Raw genomic sequence first — 22,319 nt, 5'->3', positions numbered from 1 at the left:
ATATTGGAGACAGATTATTATTGGCTCCATCTGATTTTCATAAGGTTATTATATTATATTGAAGGAAAAAAAGGATGAGGACCCACTGCCCTTTAAGTAGATGGTGGTGCAATCGGCAGAGAAGAAAGGAGAAAGCATTTTAGAAGGGAAAAGAACATGAGGTAACGAAGGCTTGAGGTCAAGACAGAGAAGAGGCAGTAAATAGTGTTTTTTGGCTTGAGCATGAGATTGCTGATTAAATTATAAAGGTTAAGGTACAAAGATGTAGAATAGTGCTCAGACTCCGAACACTGTGCCAAGCAAGGCATATTCTGCTAGTAACGAGTCAGTGGAAACTTCTGAAGAAGAGATTTTTGAGAAACAGGCAGTATTTAATAACTTGAAGAGCTGAGCGTGGTCGTGCATGCCTGTAATTCCAGTACTTGGGAGGCTAAGACAGGAGAATCACAGGTTTGAGACCAGCCTAAGGAACTTAGACCCTATTTCAAAATAAAAAGGGCAAAGGGTATAGCTCAGAGGTAGAATGCCCTTAGGTTCGATCCCTAGTACTTAATAATAATAATGGTTTAATATTTCTAATATTTACTATTCCTCTGTTCATTTTAAAAGGGAGAGTTCTAATTACATAAAATACTTGGAAGACTACAAAAGCTATCTTTAAATGAAAGATGATGTTAACATAAATACAGTTTCTGCTTCATTTTCTCTATATGAAAACTTTTTTCTTAGTATTGGGAATTAAACTCAGGGACATTCTACCTCCAAGCTACTACCCCAATCCTTTTTATTATTTTGTTTTTGTTTGTTTGTTTGTTTGTTTTTGGGTGGTACTGGGGATGGAACCTAGGGGCCTTCTACCTCTGGGCTACACTCCCAGACCTATTTTATATTTTATTTGGAAACAGAGTCTCTTAAGCCAGCTAGCTAAGGCTGGTTTTGAACCTGCGTGATCCTCCTATCTCAGCCTCCCCAGCGCGGGGATTACAAGCGTGCGCCACCACGCCTGGCTTATTTTGTTTTGTTTTGAAATAAGGTCTTACTAGGTTGCTGAGAGCCTTGCTACATTGCCTAGGTTGTCTTTAAACCTGCAGTTCTCCTGTCTCAGCCTCTCAGGTATTTGGATTACAGGCTTATTCAACCACTCCAGGCTTCTATTCGAAAATCTTATTTGAATCTTCTGATTAGGGAAACTATTGAAGTATATAACCCATATGAGAATCTACTTAATGGTGATTAGGCACTTTGTAGACTTTTAGATACCTGTACAGCATAAATATTTGAGCATGCAAATCATTTTCTTTAAAATAACCATATAAGCTTTTTTCTGAAGCAAGTACTTGCTGCATGATAATCTCTGCTAAGCAAAACCCTATTTTTTTTAACTTGGAATAAAAAGCTTTCTAATGTATCATGGGTTAGAGCTTCAAAAAAGCACCCATATCGCCGGGCGTGGTGGTGCACGCTTGTAATCCCCGCGCTTGGGAGGCAGAGACAGGAGGATCGCGCAGGTTCGAAGCCAGCCACGCGCACTGGCTTAGGAGATCCTGTTTCCAAATTAAAATGTAAAAATAGGTCTGGGAGTGTAGCCCGGAGGTAGAAGGGCTTCCAGGAACCCCAGTACCACCAAAAAAATAAAATATAAAAATAAAGCGCCCATATTTTAGATTAAAGCATTTATTGATTAATTGTTTTTAGAAATAAAAAGGAGAAAAGCTAGTAAAAACCGCTCCCTGGGCATTTATTTACTTGTTTTTGTGGTTTCTGGGGGATGAACCCAGGAGCATTCTACCTCCAAGCTATACCCCTTCCCATTTTGGTTCTTTGCTTTTTAAACAGGCTCTCACTAGGTTGCTGAGGCTAGCCTTGAGCCTGTGAGCCTCCTGTCTCAGCCTCCCAAGTACTGGGACTACAGGCCTGCTCCACTTACTCCCAGCTTATGATTTATTTTTAACTTTTTATTGTAGAGAAATACAAAGATAAGTAGACAGAATAGTATAATGAACACTGTGTAGCTATCTCCAAGCTTCAGAAAATGGGCAGTCTATGTGAGTGCTAATTAAGAGATAAAATGTTTGTGTTTCTGTTCCCAGACTTAGAATAAATGGAGGACATTCAGGAGTACAGGGCTAAGGAACAGTTGTACTTGGTTAAAATAGTGGGTGGGCTTTCAAGTCAGGTGCAAATTTGGATTCTATTTTCACTCCTTGTGTCACTCATATATCCTTAGATAAGTCATAGTGTCTATGCTTGTTTTCTTATCTGTAAATGTGTAGTGGTAGAGTACCCATCGTGTGAGATTTTCTTTAGAAATGTATATGTTAAGCAATTTACACAATGCTCAACAAATAGTAAGTACCCTTATACTTAAGGGTAGGTTGCAAAATACTGGAAAGTTTTGCTTGGGATACAGAATTTGGAAGCATTTTCCAAAACTTTGATTTCAGTTAAGAACATGAATGACATAATTTTTTAATTGAGAAGTGAATAATCAGAGTTCCATTTTTTGATCCTCAAGGCTCCCTTAAGAAACCATGAAATAACGGAATAAGCACCCATTAGGTTTGGGAATCAGAATAGCTCTGGCACTCACTGGTCATACTCACTTGATGTATAAAAGGGAATTGTAACAAGTACATTACAGTGTTAACAGAGACAATGTATGGAGTGTACCTGGTGTGGAATTAGGTGCTCAGCAAATAGCTATCCTATCACTGTTTTATTTCCTGTGGGAATAGCAAGTAGAGAATTGACAATCTTGCTAAGAAGCATATACTGCCACCTTCAAGTTGTAACAAGTTAATTTCTTTACCTAGCAATGTATAAAAAGTTGGTGAGCAGTGCTTGTTTAAAGAGGTGAAAATGCCCAGTTGTGACCAGCTATCTGTGTGCTTGCAGGAACTTCAATGTGCAGCATTGAAATAATCTTTCTAAGTAGAACAGAATTGTGAGATGCATAATGGCATCATTTTTCCTCAATGTGTTATTTACAGAGTTCTATATTAAATGCTGCAGAAGATGTCTCTTAAAGAGATAGACAAATTCTATTTGTGCATGTGAGAAAAGGTAATATGAAACAGTCTATCATAAGTGTCAGCCAGCTACATGTTAATGATAAAAGTATTTTCAGAGTTCAGAGATAGAAATGCTAACCTTTTGCTAATAAGATCCAAGGTGAGACAGGTTCATGGGGAGTCTTAAGATTTTTATTTGTGTGTGTGGTACTGGGGATTGAAACCACAGGCATTCTACCTCTGAGCTACACCCCTAGCCCTGTTTTTTATTCTTTATTTTGAAACAGGGTCTCACTGAGTTGCAAAGGGCTGAGCTGAGTAGTTGAGAGGCTGGCCTTGAACCTGCGATTCTCCTGTCTCAGCCTCCCAAGTATTGGGATTACAAGCATGGGCCATCACGCCCAGCTGAGTTTTAAGATTTTACATAAGCACAAAGCTTCCAGTTGCCCCCTCTCCTAAGTTCTTTCTTTCATCCATCCTGTTCTAGTTGAACTTCTGGACTACTTCACAAATTTGTATCCCAGATGCATAACCAGGGCCAAGCCGCCAAAGAACATCAGCAGTCTTTAATATTCTCTGTGAGACAACTTTTTAAAATACCAAAATAGTCGACTTAAGGTATCTCTGCACCTTTTAAAAAGAAATGAGAATTTTTCATTTTGAAACATTAGATACAAAGAACTCTTAAATTATACATGGCCATTTTTGAAACCTTTTCTTCATGACAATGTAGTGTACTTTTGATAAATGGCAATAACTTTTCAGAAACTGCTTTTTTCCCTGCTCAATTTAAGAATCTTTGAAAAGGGACTCAAGGACCTTTTAGATAAACCCCAAAGTTGGTGAGTCCCAGTGGTTCAGCTGTCTGTGGAAACGAGCCTGTTGACAAGACTGTGTTTTGTTACAAGCAGATGTGCAGTAGCCTCTTGACTATTATAGTTCCATACTTAGTTACAAAGCTTCACTGTTGAGGGCGGCCATTGATGAAACATCTCTCTTCCTACCCTCAAAAATACATAGGAAGAATCGGCTCCTTCAAGTACTTTGCCACAAAGAATGGGTCCTTTTACATATTCCTAGAAGGATAGCATCATTCTTTGGATCTCTTGACCAAGTGCTTTATCTTTAACAAAAACTTACCTATGTTTTAAAGTACCTTAATGTTGCCTGGTATAAGCATTTTACATGTTTTCCATAGAAATGAGGAAAGAATAGCAATACCTAATAAATATTTCTGATTTTTTTGTTCTCCAGCATTCTTAAGCCTTTTTATGACTTCTTTTAAACTTTTGACTCCTGCTACTAGGCATTTCCAGGTACTCTGATAACAACTCCCACCACCATTAAGATTTGGCATTATTTTGTTAATTGATATTTTCTGCCCATTTTCTTCACTGTTGATGTTTAAAGCCTTTTAGCAGAATATGTACATTTAATATTTTACTGTTTTTCTACAGTAGTAGATAATTAATTTTGACTTTATATAGTTGAAATCACCCTAGTAATTCATATCTGGGCTGTGCTAAAAGATTTAGTACCCATCCCTCTAGAGTTTAAACATTGTTATTCTTACTGCCCATGTACTTAAATAGCAAAGAAATTAAACAGCATTGGAACTAAAGGCTTCTCAAAAGCTTTACCTAAAGACTAGTGTTCTGCCTTCTGAAATTAAACAGCATTGGAACTAAAGGCTTCCGAAAAGCTTTACCTAAAGACTAGTGTTCTGCCTTCTGAAGGAAAGTCTAAGGTGGGTAGAAAGGTTAGGCAGAAGGAGCAGAATGGAGAAAGAAAGGAAAATTAACTTCTGTGCTTGAGTTTTCTCCTCCGTAATTTGGAAATTGTTTAGAGGAAGGAATGAGAGAATCCTGGTAAACATTAGTGCTTGACACTAAGTAAGCATTAAGAAAAATTAGCACTGTTGTAGTTTTTACCGGGTTGTGCAAGACTCAAGTTGTGAACATTGCTTGTTTAAAAGGTTGATCTTATAGTTTTCCTTGCCATAAAAAGATGAAAATAAAATATTCTCTATTATTAAAATGGTAGCATCATATATGATAGAATATAGTCTAGTATTACAGCCATTTTGATGTCCCCATTTTACCTATTCCTTTGAAGACATACCTGCAGGACTTCTTTAAACATGCCCTCTTATGGATTAAGGCCACATTCTTGGTAATACCCAATCAGAACAATTAACATGAAACGTAGTTCTTAAATGTCGGGCTTGATAATGACTTTCCCACAATTGCTATTTTGGGTCCTTTCTTACTAGCCTGAGGAAATGACAAGATTGAGAAGCATGAACAGACAACTCCAGATAAATGTTGACTGTACACTGAAAGAAGTTGACCTCCTTCAATCTAGAGGTATAGACTTGATTATTTGGTAAACCATAAGTAATAGTATGGTATTTTAAGCTGCTTTATAGCAATAATTTTGATTTTGTAGACTTAAGAGAGTTTTGTCCATTACAAGATTATAATCATAGTAAAGAGATTCCCCTACCCCGTGGTCATAGATTGGGTTTGGGGGATCAAAAATTAGTTTGGCAATTTCATTATTAAGTTTTTATCATTTAGACTATTCTATACTGTTATTTTATATTTATCATCTTTTAGTTACTGTGAATATTATGATAAAGCAATGGGTTTGAATTCATTTTAACAGTAGAGTTTATATAATGTGATATTCATCTAAGGTGTCTGTTTTTTAAAAAGGGACCCCAAATCAGACTTCTCAGTTTTAAATTCTATATGCTATTTTCTATTTTATCTGTTTCATAAAAATACTCAATTTTAATCATAGTTTTAGATTTTTTATTTCTTGCAGTAATATATTACAGTAGAAGCTCTCTTAACTGACTTTGATATATCCAGCTCACCAGATTAGAGAAAGCCTTCGTTTTCTCTGGAAAATAAACTGACTGATGTCCAGAGCTGCTGCACACTCTTGACCAGCAGGACACATTTTGCCATGCCCACGCTCTCTTGCTCTTATTGGTTGAATTGTCTGCTGACCAAGAGTCAGTTGTGTCCCCAACACTGGTTATGCCAGTTGCTATATTTCTGCAATTAAATATAATATTTCATAAACTGACAAGAATTCAAGAGAGAACTTCTCTGTCTACAAAAGTCAAAGGCAAATGTTTTTTTTTTTTTCCTATGACTCAAAGGCAAATCAAAATTAAAAAGGTAGGGACTACGAATGAGGGGGTCATAGAAGTGCCCTTTAGTATCTTTCTGGCTCCAAACAGAAAATTACAGAGTTCAGCAAACTAGTGCTTGCTACCTGATTTTGGAAATAAGTTTTAGTAAAATGATAGTCACACCATTTGTTTACATGTTGTCTTCTGAAAGGCACAGTTGAGTTTACAGCAGAAATTGTATTACAGGTCCACAAAGTTTAAAATATTTATTATCTGGCTCTTGACAGAGAAAGTTTGCTGATCCCTGCTGCTTTATGGTTTATGTAAAACAATATGGAACTTTAGTCATAAAGGAAAATGCTGCTATGTTTATGTTTTGTTAATAAAGTTGATGTGTATCATTTTGTGTATGTGGCATCAGGGATTGAATCCAGGGGCATTCTATTTCTGAGCTATACCCCCAGCCTTTCTTTCTTTATTTATTTATTTATTTATGTTTCGAATCAGGGTGTTACTAGGTTGCTGAGAGTCTCTGCTTGCTGAAGCTGTTCTCGAACTTTTGATCCTCCTGTCTCAGCTTCCCAAGTACTGAGATTATAGGCATGTGCCACCACATCTGGCGATGTGTAATTTTTCTTGACGTATTTTAGTCAGCCTTTTCCCCCTACGCTTACTATTCTTAATTATGGTAGCTAAGATAGCTTCTGTGGTATTGAATCTTCTATGGTACTGAGTATATAATACAGTATTTTGTGTGTGTGTGGGTACTGGGGTTCCTGGAAGCCCTTCTACCTCTGGGCTACACTCCCAGACCTATTTTATACTTTTTTTATTTGGAAACAGGGTCTCTTAAACCAACGCGGCTGGCTTCGAACCTGCGTGATCCTCCTGTTTCCGCCTCCCAAACGGGAATTACAAGCGTGAGCCACCACGCCCGGCTAATACATAAGGCTAATACGGTATCTTAATGCCATTTTTAGATAAGATTAAACAGTAGAGGCAGAGGAACCCAAACAAAATAGAACTGTTTGAGAGTCAAGCACTATAGTCAGGTACCCTTCAAATTATTTTCAGAAGTTCACTGTATAGCCTAATTACTTTCAGCAGTGAAACAATTAGTATGCTTAACATGGAAGTTGTACAAACTATTGCTACTATATTATAGAAGATTGCATTGATTTTGGGGGGGGGGTGTGATCTTTGAAAAGAAAACAAACGCTAACTCAAACACTTGGTTAGGATATTTATAGTAAGCCTATGGGATCAAGAAATTAGAACATTGGCTGTAACTTAAATACCAATGCAGCATCCTAAAGCATAAAAATTTCAGTTGATTTATCAAATAGCATTGTGGCTTTTATGAACTGTCATATGAATTGTTTACAGGAAAAAATTTTTAAATAGCCTATCCAAAATGGATAAAACATTTGTAATAAGACCTACAAAGGGGAAGCCACTAGTAAGGTTTTGTAAACACTGACCTTGCAATGAGCTCTTTTTAGTACTTAACCATTTCTAAACCTTTTTCATAAGGAGTCCAAACATAGCCATTTTATAGTAAATTCTTTACAGTAACCTAGAAAACATTTTATACTGAGTTTCCAATGTACATTTTTTGTGTATGTGGGGGTAGCATTTTGACTAGATGTAAATCAGTGCATGAATTGATAAAAAGCAGTCAAATTATGGGTTTTGGTAAGGGAGCTTTTTGTTAGGGCAAAAAAAATCAAGTCTAGAAGTCAAGAGATTCAATATAGTTAAACTTAGTACCATACCGCATCCTCTGTAAATAAACATGGGTACGGTTAATAAAGCTTTACTAGAACTGTGTAGAACAAGCGGAAGTAGAGATAGAGTCACACAAGTGAAGGTAGGACCCAAATTTTATTCTCTCTTTTTTTTTTTTTTTTTTGGTGGTACTGGGGGTGTAACCCAGAGGCTTTCTACTTCCGGGCTGTACTCCCAGAACCCATTTTATATTTTATTTGAAATCAGGGTCCCACTAAGTTGCTGAGAGCCTCACTAAGTAGCTGAGGCTGGCTTCGAACCTGTGCGATCCTCCTGTCTCAGCCTCCCAAGCGAGGGGATTACAAGTGTGCCCCACCACGCCCGGCTGGACCCAAATTTTGTATTGGATGAAAACTGGCCTTGGAGGAATTACAACAGGAAGATAGAGCTGAAATCCAGATTAGATAAGGGAATGATTTATTTTTAAAGAGGTGATAATTTTGTGGCAATACAATTTTCAGGGATGATATCCATTCTGAAACTAGCACCATATCATCTTTTATCACTAAGTCTATAAGTAACATTGAATTTAAGATTCTCCTTTTCATGAAAATAGGAATATATATGAGCTGCTTTCACGTTTTCCAGGTTGCTGAGGTATGTCATAACTTGAATAATGTTTCTAATTTATTCAGCTTCTTCCATAGTTGAATTTATAATGCATAAGATTTTAAGGTAAATTATGAAACACATGAAATCATGCTTTCACTGTTTGTCTTCTCTTACGGTTTCTTCATTAAATCAAAACGAACAGAAAGAGAAAACAGGTCAGCCATCCTTTCATTTCTCTTCTTCATTTGCCTCTTCAAGTGCCCCTTCATGCTTAACCCTGCCTGAAGGAGATAGTGTCTGACAATTAGAGAATTGCTCCTTAAGGTAATACATTGTAGGTTAACACTGGTGTGGTGGTTTTCCTGGATCTTTTCTCACAGTGATCAAGAAAACACAATTCCAGTGGAAGGAGGAGAGGATATAATGAGGGTTGAAATCCTAGGAAACATCTTTCCTTCTACATGTTTTGTTTTTCAGAAATAACTCCAGAAAGAGTTCTAAATGCCTGGTGCTCTTATTTTCTTTATAGGAAACTTTGATCCAAAAGCTATGAATAATTTCTATGATAACATAGAACCTGGTCCAGTTGTACCACCAAAACCATCTAAAAAAGGTAAGGAGGGATATGCTACAAACAGAAATAAATAACAAATTCTTTGGGACTTCACATAAGTATATGAAAAAATTGCCATTTGAAGTAATTAATTTGTATAGCATAAAGTTATCATAGCAGTAATGAGATGCCCCCAAACCTTTAAAAATCATTAATTTGAATGGAATATACAATCTGTTTTTTAAAAAAGTTGAAACAGTATATTATATAGTTAACATTTTGAGTTTATTCAGTAATGTAAAAACTAAAGAATCCTTTTCTTTTTAAAGGTAAGCCTAACAATTAGATATGAATTAGGACTTTCTCCTCAAGGACAAAATAAATTCCACATAACCAAGGTTTAGAGTAATCATTTTCAAGATACTTCTTACTTAGAATTTTTTTTTTTGTTTGTGTGTATGTGTAGTGGTTCCTGGAGCATTGTACTTCAGAGCTACACCCATTGTCCCATTTTATTTTGAAATAATCTCACTAAATGATGACTTGGAACCTGTGATCTTCCTGTCTCAGCCTCCCTAGTACTGGGATTACAGCCATGTACCACCACACCTCACTATGACTTAGAATGGATTTTGATGCATTCTTTCTTTTATGAATATTTTTTTTTTTTTTTTTTTGTGGTACTGGGGTTCCTGGAAGCCCTTCTACCTCCGGGCTACACTCCCAGACCAATTTTATATTTTTGAAACAGGGTCTTTAAAGACAGCGCGGCTGGCTTCGAACCTGCGTGATCCTCCTATCTCTGCCTCCCAAGTGCAGGGATTACAAGCGTGCGCCACCACGCCCGGCTCTTTTATAAATAAAATGTTTAATTGGCACTTTTTTATTTTTTTTATTTTTTTTTATTTTTTGGTGGTACTGGGGTGGAACCCAGAGGCTTTCTACCTCCGGGCTATACTCCCAGACCTTTTTTATATTTTATTTGGAAACAGGGTCTCACAAAGTTGCTGAAAGCCTCACTAAGTTTAATTGGCACTTTTTAAATTAATTTAATATAAATGTTGATCATTGAATGTGAGTTAATATTTTCTGTCCATTTCTTATTAGCAGCTTGTATTGTTTCATAATTCTCAAAACTGAAAGTACACATCTTCGATTTTAAGCTTTCACATCTTTTATTTTCACCCTTTTTGTTTAAGTAGCTCAACATAGATGTAATCTCAGTACTTGGGAGGCCGAGACAGTCCGAGGATTGTAGGTTCAACAATGTATTAAGACTCTCACCAACCTAGCAAGACCCTTTTTCAAAACAAAAAAAATGAAAAGGGCTGAGGATGTAGCTCAGAGGTAGAATGCCCCCGGGTTCACTACCTAGCCACAAAAGAGAAAAGAAAAAAAAAAAATAGTTCATGTGGTGTAGCCACAGAGATAGAGCACTTGCCTAGCATGTGCACAGCCCCAGATTTGATCTCTAGCACTACAAAAATTACCTGAGGGTGTAACATTTAAAATCTCAGTTATTTTTAATTAAGAGATACATAAATTTTATCTAAATAATGTAATGTGAAACACAGTATTTTTATATTTTGGGGGGGGGTTGCAACATAGAATCTATGTTTTTTAATTATTTAATACTACCTTGGTTGTTTCACCTGGATTTGAAATAGCTTACTGATTTCTAAAAATGCTACAAAGAAAAATCTTAGTAGATATTTGTCAAATTTGGCACTTTAGCAACATTATCTGTAGTTTTGTGATGAAAGTCACTGGGTTGTACATCATTGATCACTTCAACCTTTTGGGTTCAGAGAATATGAGTCTTTAAACTTGTTTTTTCCTGAGTATCTACTAAAAAAAAAAGTATTATTTATTGTAACCTCAAAGATGAACTCATTTAATTGATTAAAGGGCCACCATGGAGGAATTGTCTTCAGCATGTGCATTGAAAAATCATTACTCTGTGAACAGAAGACCAAGTTGAGGTGGATATCATGTCCCACCTACCACACATACAGCCACTGCTATTGGGAAGTTTCAAGGTTTTAGAAAGCTGAGACAAAGCCATATCTCTCTTTGGGCAAGACTATTGTAGTTTTAGAATTCACTTAAGAAATTATAAAAGCCGATGAGATAGAAAACAAAAGAGAAAGTTAAGAGAGCCCAAAGTTTCATATTTAAAAAGATGAACAAGCTGGGCTTGGTGGCTCATGCTTGTAATTTCAATACTTGGGAAGCTGAGACAGGAGAATCACAGGTTCGCGGCCAACCTCAGCTACTTAGTGAGACCCTCTGCAATTTAGTGAGAGCTTGTTTCAAAATAAAGAATAAAAAATAGGTCTGGGGGTATAGCTCAAAGGTAGAATGCCCCTGGGTTCCAACCCCAGTACTGCCAATAAAAAGAACAAAATAAACACCAAGGTAGACTAAATAGAATAAAAGTGTTCAAGTTGCCATGATCAAATGAAAGATGAGCCATCCATTAAAATGATAATATGGAGACAGTGTGGTGGTGCACGCCTGTAATCTCACTTCTTGGGAGGCTGAGACAGGAGGATCACAGGTTCCAGGCCAGCCTCAGCAACATCTTAAAACCCTGTTTCAAAATAAAATAATACTGGGAGTGTGGCTCAGAGGTAGAATGCTCCTGGATTTAATCCCCAGTACCAGAAAGAAAATAAAGCTAATATGGGAATATGTTGAATGGACAAATTTCTTTAAAAATGTAACTTAGCAAAACTGAAAGCAAGGTTGAAATAGGAAGTGCTAAGAGCTAAGTATCCATTTAAGAAATTGAACCTATTATCAAACATTTTTCCACAAAGAAAACTCAAGACTCAACGTGTTTTCCTGGTAGGTGAAATCTACCAATTACTTAAGAAAAGATTACCAACCTTACACAAATTCTTTGAGAAAATAGAGGTGGCAATGAATATTTTTTATTTCTTTTTTTCCCTAAAGGCTTTTTTTGTGTGTGGTACTAGTGATTGAACCTAAGGGCATTCTGCTTCTGAGCTACACTCCTAGCTCTGTTTGTTTGTTTGTTTGTTTGTTTGTTTGTTTGTTTGTAGTACTGGGGATGGAACCCAGGGGCATTCTACCGCCAAGCTACACCCCATCCCTATTTTTTATTCTTTATTTTGAAACAGGATCTCACTGAGTTGCAAAGGGCCTCACTAAGTAGCTTGAGGCTGTCCACAAACCACAATCCTCCTGTCTCAGCCTCCCAAATGCTGGGATTACAAGCGTGCGCCACCACGCCTGGCTTTTTTTTTTTTTTCTTTTTTTTAATTTGAAACACGGTCTCATTGGGTTGCTGAGGCTGGCTGCAGCATTCTTGCGATCCTCCTGTCTCAGCTTCCCAAGTACTAGTATAACAGTCATGCTCTACCACACCTGGCTACCTGAAGACATTTAACAGTAGTTTTAGGTTCTGATTAAGACAGGAATGTACAGAACCTTCCCCAAATCCTTTGACCCCACACATACACAGCCGTCTCCATACACTATCCCCCACCAAAGTAGTACACTTTTTCTAATCGATGAACCTACATTAATATCATAATCACCCTAATTCTGTAGTCTATGGTTCATTCTTGATGTTATACCTCATCTTTTCTTTAAAAAAACAAAACTAGCAAATTCCTGATTCCAAAACCTGCTAAAGACATATGACCACATTCCACAAAGAGAAAAAATTAAAGATTAAGGTCTCAGGAACATAAAAACATGCTTAATAAAACATTTGCAATATGTAGAAAAGATAATACATCATAACTAAGTTGAATTTAGCTTAGGAATGCAATGTTGATGTGATATTTGAAAATCAGTGTCATTCACCAGTATTTACAAAGTAAAGAAGAAAATGCATCTATATATTTTATTAGGCACAAGAAAAGCATTTGTCAAAATTTAATAGCTATTCTCTACAAAAACAAACTAGTAAAATAAGAATAGAATGGAATTCTTTCAGTCTCATAAAGGGCATCTTTGAGAAAACTTTTCAACTACCCTAATTACTTACAAGTGAAAGCTTGAATGCACTAAGAGTGGAAACAAGGGAAAGATGTCTGTTCTCACTGCTTCTGTTTAACATTGTACCTGGAGGTCCTGGCCCATACAATAAGTCAAGGAAAAAAGTGCATATAGGTAATGAGAAGGAAGAAATAAACTAATATATACTACAAGTGATATTATTTTGCAAATAAAATTTAAGGATACTGAAAAATAACTAATAAAACTAGTAAGTAGCTAGGTGTGGTGGTGCACTCTTGTAATCCCAGTATTTGAGAGGCTGAGACAGGAAGATCATGGTTCTTGGACCGCCTCAGCTACTTAGTAAAGCCTTCTGCAACCTAGTGAGACCTTGTTTCAAAATAGAGAATAAAAAATAAGGCTAGGGGTATTGCTCAGAGGTAGAATGCGACTGGGTTCCATCCCCAGTACTGCAAAAACAAACAAAAAAACTAGCAAATAATTTGACAAGACCTCAGAATGTAACATCAGTATTGTATTTTTTTGTATTAGTAAATAAATAGAAAATAAAACAAAAGATTGGTAGTATTAACATTATATTTTAACACTTGGGAATAATTTAACCAGAGATGTACACATTGAAAACTACATAAAACCATTGGCAAGAGAAATTAAAGATCTAAATAAATGAAATGATATACCATGTTCATGATTGAGTCAATATTATTGAAATAGCTGTTTTTCCAGGATTGATAGGTATGTGCTATACAATATGAATTACAGTTCTACTAGGCTTCCTCGCTTATTTATGTATGTGTGTATGTATGTATTTATTTATTTTCAGTACTGGGAATTGAACCCAGGGATGTTCTACCACTGAGGTGTACCTCCAGTTCTTTGTTTATTTTTTATTTTAAGACAGGGTGTCACCAAGTTGCTCAGGCTGGCTTCAAACTTACAATCCTCCTACATTAGCCTCGTATCTTGAGATTTTGAGGGGGTGTCACCACACCCAGCAAGGCATTTATTTTTAATTAAAGAACTGATTCGAAAATTCACATGGAGATGCAATGCATTCTTTAAAAAGAGCAAAAGACAGAAATCATAGGCTAACCAACTTTAGGACTCATTATAAAGTTCAGTAATCAGTGTTTATACTGGCATCGAAATAAAGAAATAGATCATTGGAACCTAATAGAGAGCCTGAACATAAACCCCACTCACAGTGTCAGTTAATAGAAGGATCAGAGCAACCACTGCTGAAAGCGAACTCTTCAGCAAGCGGGGCTGGAAGAACTGGATGTCCTTGTTTGGAATAGACACAAATTTTGATCTCTACCTTAACTTCATCTATGAAATCTGAGCTAGATCACACATCTAAAGTGCAAAAACTAAACTATAAAGCTTCCAGAACAGAATATCTTTGCAACAGAGGTATACTCCAGATATGTAGGATACAAAAGCAACAGAAAACAATGGGTAAATTAACCTTCATTCCACATTTCTCTTCATTGGCAAAATGAAATAGCCGAGCTCCATTTTTATTGGGAATATAGCAGGTTTATTTAGGGAGTTGGGGTACGGTTTAGGAGAAAGCCATGATAAAGTATCACATTCCAAAGAAAGGATCCGTTTCCAGAAATGCAAAACACCAAATAATTTATAAACATTTTGTACTTTTAAAATATACTAGCAGTAGAACTTGGCTAAATTCTATAAAGTTGTAGAAAGCCTTTTCATTACATGTTTACAAAAAGCTATGTGGTTTTCTTTATGAATTCAGATTTCTCTGTCAAATACTTGCATATTCTCCTTTCGTATTTTTAACTCAGCCTTTATAAAAGTACATCTAGTTTAGTGCAGATTGGCTTGCAGTAGCACTCACTTAACAAAACAGACCTATAAAATGCTAATAACTGGTAGAACTGGTTTATTGGTTTAATGTTTTAATAAGTGTGTTGGTGTTATTCTTGATATGCTAGAAATCCAAGTGGAATGTAGAAGTTTGTGTGAATAATAAGTGTGATAGATAGAGAACAAGAGAGAGAAAAACAAAAGGAAAGGGAGACAGAAACCTTTTTGAACTCGATTTTATAATTAGGCAACCCAGGTAAACTCCTTAGATGAATCAGCTAGTCTCCTCTCGACCTCACTGGAAATTCACCAGAGCACCAGTCTTATGACATGGACCCTGGCCGTGGTCATCGTGGCTACCTGACCTTGTTCACTTTTAACCTGTGCACCACAGAGAGGTGTTCTGTTCAAATACTTACTGTGTGTTTTACAAGGATTTTTAGTCAGTGAGGAAGGTATGTGATGCAATAAAAGTGCTTTACAAATCTAAGAAGTTGAACTTTACCTTAATCTTTGGAACCTAAGGAGACATTTGATGTGCTCTTCTTTACTCTGATAATGGGTTAAGTGCCATAAGCACCAGGCTTGGAATTTTGGAGCAGTGACTTACAAAGGTGGGTTGACTAGGGGTCGCATAAGGGCTCAAAAGAGAAAATTTAAACTATTTCTTTGTCTTTGGTTCTTTAACACATTTTGTTTTTACTCAATAGAAAGAATTATTTACAAATAACCTATAAATTTACAGAAACAGTTTCTAACAAGAAATTGGGGTGCCTAGAGTTCTTGTCTGTGTTGCAAAGTGTCTGCTGGCCTTCTGCATATGTAGGTAATTTCAGTTCATGAAATGATTTGGGAGCATAGGTTTGTCAGTACATAGTACTTTTGTGAGGTGTGTGTGTATTTTACTAGGGATGGAACCCAGGAACATTCTACCTCTGAACTATATCCCCAGCCATATTTTATTTTTTTATTTTGAGAAATGGTCTCATCACCTTGCAGAAGGCCTCACTAAGTTGCTGAGACTGGCTGTGAACTTGCAACCCTCTTGTCTCAGCCTCCCATGTACTGGGATTATAAGCATGCACCACCATGCCTGGCCCTGTTCTAATTTTTCAAGTATTATATTATTCTTGCTCTTTTTATTTTTGGTGGTACTGGAGATTAAACCCAGTGCCTTACACATGCTAAGCAAATGCTCAGCCACCGAGCTACATCTCTAGTTGTGTTCTTGCTCTTTAATTTAAAAATCTTTAGTTATATTTCATTATAGTCTTTGTATGGATAGTGAATTTTTATTAACTATTGCTTAGAGAGTTGATGAAATATTATCTACCAGTTTGCTTTCACATTGAAATTTAATTGTTGTCATAGAGTTTCTACCCCTAATTCACTAAAAAATGAGAATCTGGTGAAATAGGGCAAGACATTTCTTCCAAGTAATGTGAGAGAATGGAAAAAAATCTTAAGAGCCACTGCTCTGCACACGTTGTACAGCAGCAGTAAGTGTAGCACTTGCCCTCTCAGGACAACTAAAGGTAGGTGGTGTAAAGTTATAGGAAGGGTAAACACACTCACCTGTCTGGGTTGCATGAGCTATCCTTGTGCGCTTGCTTACTCTAGCTGAAGAATCACTCGATCTCTTCTTACTGGCTTTGCTTCTTATGCAGATTCCTCAGACCCCTGCACAATTGAGAGAAAAGCCCGAAGAATTAGTGTGACCTCCAAAGTGCAGGCAGACGTCCATGACACCCAGGCACTGGCTGCAGATGGTTTGTACTTGTGTGTCCAGAGTTTGTGCAGAATGTCCAGAGACGCATGTTACCCTCTGTAGTTACCAGAAGTAAAACCAGGCCTTGGTTTTTGTTTTCAGAAATGATTTCTCTAAGTTGAGCACAGTGGTGCATGCCTATAAGCCCAGCCGCTCAGGAGGCTGAAGCAGGAGCATCACAAGTTCAAGGCCGCGGCATGTGGCTCCGTATGGTTTTCTTTTAAAAGATAAAGACCACTATGTGAGAAAGGACCTTTTCTGGAAAAGGCATAGTAAACATCCTGTAAAAGAAGATATTAACAGTGTGCTTTTTCTTCCACACACAAAAAAAGACATAGTAAAGCCAGGCGTGGTGGCGCACGCTTGTAATCCCTGCACTTGGGAGGCTGAGACAGGAGGATTGCACAGGTTCGAAGCCAGCCTCAGCTACTTAGTGAGACTCTCAGCACCTTAGTGAGACCCTGTTTCCAAAAATAGGTCTGTGAATATAGCCCGGAGGTAGAAAGCCTCTGGGTTCCACCCCCAGTACCACACACACACACACAAACATATTACATCTACATATTTTGGAGCCATAAGGCAAAAGATACAAGATGGGTAATAATGGCACCTAATCCAGCAGTGGAAACAAAAGAAGCTCATCTCTGTAGTCATAGGAAGAAACTAAAGAACCCAGTAATTTTCTGTCATTTTGTAAAGTTAAGATCAATTTCCTGACTGAAGTCTGATCTCAGTTCTCTTGAGGAATATTCAAACCAGGCATTGCCACAAAAGACAAACTTAATAAACCAGAAGCCAGCAGTGCAGCAGCAGAGCACCCATGGGTTCAGCCCCCAAACTGATAAATCAGAAAGCAATTAATTTTCAGTGGAATGTATGCTTAGCTCCAAACAGTATCTGATAAAGCTTCTCAGGTCTCAGTTTCTTCTCTGAGCTGTTTAGAAAAGTTGCTCACCTTAGATCATCACCTTTTTTTTTTTTTCTTATTTTATTGGTGCACTGTATTCATACATCATATTGGGATACAAACTTTTGTAGACATACATGCACACATCGCCTAGTCAGCCCCCACCCGATCCCCACCCCATTCTCTCCCCATCCCTCCCTCCCATGCTTGGCTTAGTGGTTGACATCTAGTATTATAGCAATTTATCCAAAATTAAAAATGATAATCTCACATAACAGTTTCATTTGTCTGATACCAAGCTTTTGATGACTTAAAGATAACATTTCAATATTTCTTTTTACTTTCTTTCTTACCAGAGAATACTTTTTTTCTATTTTTTTTAGGTGAAACTATCATATATTTATATATTTACTTTTCAGAAAAAAATCTATCCTAATATGGAATATAGACTCTAGATACCCAAAACGATATTGAAATAGAACAAAGCTAGAAGATATATATTTTCTGATTTCAAACCATATAAAGCTACAATAATTGAAACAGTGTAGTACAATTCTAAAGGCAGATATATAAACCATTGGAGTTAAATAAAAGCCTAGAGCTAAATTCTTCCCTATATTGTCAAGTTATTTTTGACAAGGTTTCCATGAACATTTGGTGGTGGAAATAATAATAATAATAATAATAATAATCATCATCATCATCATCATCATCATCATCTTTTAACTAAATATTGTTGAAAAATAATACTTACATGGAAAAGAATAAAGTTGGATCCTTACCTAACACCATATACAAATATTAACTCAAAATAGATAAAAGACCTAAATATAAATCTTAAGACTATAAACTTTTAGAAGAAAATCTGGGTCATAAAACCTCACAACATTGAAATTGGTAGTGATTTCTTGGATATGATTTCAATGGCACAGGCAACAGAAGAGTATACAAACTCCCTAAAAAATAAAAAAATATTATATATCCAAAGACAATGTAAACAGAGTTAACAGTTACTAATAGAATGGGATAAAATATTTCCAAATGCTATATCTGAAGGTATATTAATATTCCAACTAGAAATCCTAAAAATTAACAACAATAAAGGCAAACAATACAATTTAGAGATAGGTAAAAGACTAACATAAATAATGAATCTCCACAGATAACCAATCTTAGTTGTCTGTTGGATGGAAAATCTTGTTTCTCTGGTTCTGGTGTGTGTTACCTATTTCTTCTTTGTAGTTAATCTCTTTGAGTATTTTCTCTAGCGCTGGTTTTGAAGACATAAATTCCTTCAGTTTCTGTTTGTCATGGAAGCTTCTTATTTTTCCATCTAATTTGATAGAAAGTTTTGCTGGGTAGGAAATTTTTGGCTGGAAGTTGTTTTCTTTCAGAGTTTGGAATATGTTACTCCAAGCCCTTCTGGCTCTCATGACTTGGTTTGGGAAGTCTGGAGTGATTCTAATTGGTTTGCCTCTGAATGTCACTTGGCCCTTTGTTTTTGTTGCCTTTAAGATTCTCTGCTTGGCTTCCACATTGGTCATTTTGACAATTATGTGGCGTGGGGATCCTCTTCTCTGATCCTGTCTAAAGGGAGTTCTATAAGTTTCCTGGACCTGTGTATCAACCTCTTGCTCTATGTTTGGAAAATGTTCTGCTGTTACTTCCTTGAAGAGATTGTTGATCCCTTTGGTTTCACTTTCTTTTCCCTCCTCTATTCCAATTATTCTTAGGTTAGCTCTCTTAAAATGGGCCCGTATTTCTTCAATGTCAGATTCCTGCTGTTGGATATTTTTTCCTAGATTAGAAACTATGCGTTCATTTTTGGAATGATCATCTTCTAAGAGCGAGATTCTGTTCTCCATGTGGTCTAATCGGTTGTTTGTGCTTTGAATTGAGGCCTTTACTTCATTAATTGCATCCTTTATCTCTTTTTGGCTCTCTCTGAGTTCTTTTTGAAGCACCTCTATTATTTCTACGGTTATTTTCCTGATTTCATCTCCTAGAAATCTCTGATTTTCTGTTTTATCGGGTTCTGATGTTGTGGGGTTGTGGGCATTCATTGCTCCAGTGTTATTCCTCTTTCCCATGATTTCGGAAGTTTGTGCCTTCTCTGGGTTCTTCCCTTGGGTCACTATGACTTCACTTAAGGTGCTCTGGATCTCGAGTCTGTGGTGTCTCTGACCCCACTACTCCTTTACTGGGTTGTATCACAGAGTCTCCGACCCAGAGAGTCGATAGAGACTGCTTTAGACTGTGGGGGGTGCCAGGTTGCACGTTCTCCTATGGTGTGATATCACTGCCACCGCCCCTCTCCCACTGGGTCAAGTCCCAGGGAGTACAGTACTGGGATTTCTCCTCTGTGGCCCGCAATTTGACTCACTGTTCTTGAGTACGCAGATATAGCTGTACTGGATTCAGGTGAATTCTCTGCTGCTGCCGCCGGTGGCAATATGGCGCCGCTGCCACGCCCTCGGCCGTGAGGCTGGCGTATTTCTTCTTGGTTTTGATTTCCACTCTGAATTCCTGCGGCTTGTGCTGAGCTCAGCCACTGGGAGCTTTAGATTTTACCTGCGGCGAGAAATCCCGCCTGGCTGTTCCGCAGCGGCTCACCTCAGGTTGCTGTAGCCGTCTGGTGAATTCGCCGCTGCTGCCGGCAGTATGGCGCTGCTGCTGCGTCCTCGGGCGTGAGTCCGGTGTATCTCCTCTGTGGCTCTGAGCTCTGTTCTCAGTCTGCTTTCTCTCTGGAGCCTGGTGATTTTTTTGTTTCTCTGGTGATGATGTTTTCTGGCTATGAAAGGCGCTGATTTTGTGGTAATGGAGATTGGTTGTTACTCTCAGCCTCTTGCCCTTGCCCCAGATTCCAGGGCAGATTGCATCTGGAAATCTTTATTTATCCTTCTGTTCACTGACCTCACTCTCAATAGGGACTGTTTTCTAAAAGGCAGGTTTTACAAATTAAACCTAGAAGCAAAGCCTTTTTGAGCATGAGGCTAGAGAGAATGTGATCTTAAATGGGAATACAAGTTTTGAGTTTCTATAAAACCCTGGTTACCAATTTAAGGTTGGCAAGAATTTGATATTACCAATTATAGATATCTTTCAAAACATATATAAAGGACGGGTGGGGTGGCTCCTGCCTATAATCCCAGTACTTCAGAGACTGCTTGAGAGACTGAGACAGGAGGATGGCAGGTTCAAGGACAGTCTCAGTAGTGAGACTCATCAACATAGTGAGTTCCTGTTTCTAAGTTAGAAATAAAATTGCACTGGGAGTATACCCGAGAGGTAGAAGGCTCGTGGGCTTCACCCCAGCATCACAAAAGCTATGTATTAAGGGCATGTTGATGTGAAAAAGTAGGAAAGAATCTGGAAATAAAAGACTGTTTTATTCCAAATGGATTTTTTTATTTCCTGAAAAACTAACTAGAGATTTTTTTTGTGTGTGTGGTATTGGGGATGGAACCCTTCTACCTCTGGGCTACACTCCCAAACCTATTTTATATTTTATTTGGAAACAGGGTCTCTTAAGCCAGCGCGGCTGGCTTCGAACCTGCGCGATCCTCCTGTCTCCGCCTCTCAAGCGCACGGATTACAAGCGTCCACCACTACGCCCGGTCTAACTGTATAGAGTTTTTATCTTTTTCTTTTCGCTCTTCTGGGAAAAACTTTGTTATGAACTGTCCCTGTCGTTTATGAGCCATTAGTATAAACATGTACATATTGTTGGAGCCTAAGGTCTCATGGAAAAAGGCATACATTTCGTCAGATGCTATAGTATGGATAGTAAAATGGAAAGAGGAAAGTCAAGGTATGCTAAAGTTGCCAGGGAAATTTTATGGAAAGAGAGAATTAATTTAACTTGCTATAAGACATTTCTCCTTTTTTTCCATTTGGTTGGAATAAAGCCTGACTATCCACCATTTATGCCTTAATGAATTAGGAAGGCAGTCTGTTCTGGACTTCTATCCCTTCTTTCTTTCTTTGGTGGTGCTGAGGATGGAATCCAGGGCCTTGCACACGCTGGGCAGCACTCTTTTCATTAAGCTACATTCCCAGGCCTTTATTTTATTTTGACGGGGGTCTTGCTATGTTGCTGAGGCTGGCCTTGATTTTGCAATTCTCCTGCCTTAGCTTCTCAAGTAGGTGGAATTACAGGTGTGCACCATCATGCTTGGCTTCCTTCTTCTTACAGAAACAAAGCAAACAAAAAACTTTTTAGGACAAAGTAGAAAAGAATACACATATATTATGAATTTTTGTTCAGTTATACTTTTCCAGTAAACACATTTACTAATTACCTTACACATTAGACAAGGTAGAAGATTACCTCCCTTGCTTTGGTGATTACACTTGGAACATAATTTAATCTATCTCCCCCCCCCCCCTTATTCCTCACTTCCTCAGAACATCTAACTGGCTCCAAGCAGAGTTCTCGGACACAACCCCGTGATGAAGACTACGAGGGGGCTCCATGGAACTGTGACAGCTGTACCTTTCTTAACCACCCAGCACTCAATCGCTGTGAGCAGTGTGAGATGCCACGGTACACTTGAATTCAGAAGAGTTGGCACCAGGTTAAGAGTGAAACTTTGAACACGCACTAGAAGCAAAGGGAGCCCCAGCAATCTATCCATCCGCCAGCCTTTTCATTTCCAGTTGCCTGGGGGAGGAATGGTGCTGTGGCCACTGTGCTCACTAAAGGAAACATGGCAAGGTCTTTCTTTTTTCCTTTCTTAACTCATTGCAGAGTGAGAGGTAGAAAGGGA

General features: G+C 37.7%; 1 protein-coding gene across 3 annotated transcripts in view; it reads left to right on the top strand.

Moving 5' to 3' along the window:
• Positions 1-22,106, top strand: part of TAB3 (TGF-beta activated kinase 1 (MAP3K7) binding protein 3) — a gene marked incomplete at both ends in the record, with an annotated part of 31,822 nt that extends 9,716 nt beyond the window's left edge. Inside the window, 4 exons of one of the 3 annotated variants that reach the window (XM_080719177.1) lie at positions 5,284-5,377; positions 9,026-9,109; positions 16,543-16,644; positions 21,958-22,106. In XM_080719177.1, the coding sequence (XP_080575303.1) occupies positions 5,284-5,377; positions 9,026-9,109; positions 16,543-16,644; positions 21,958-22,106 (429 nt within the window). The remainder of the gene's footprint in view (positions 1-5,283; positions 5,378-9,025; positions 9,110-16,542; positions 16,645-21,957) is intronic. The other 2 variants (XM_080719178.1, XM_080719179.1) reach the window with 2 other exon arrangements.
• Positions 22,107-22,319: the final 213 nt, after the last annotated feature.

The sequence above is a fragment of the Muscardinus avellanarius genome, assembly GCF_963383645.1.
Source record: "Muscardinus avellanarius genome assembly, chromosome: X".
Taxonomy (NCBI): domain Eukaryota; kingdom Metazoa; phylum Chordata; class Mammalia; order Rodentia; family Gliridae; genus Muscardinus; species Muscardinus avellanarius.
This window is presented reverse-complemented; position numbering and strand designations above follow the sequence as displayed.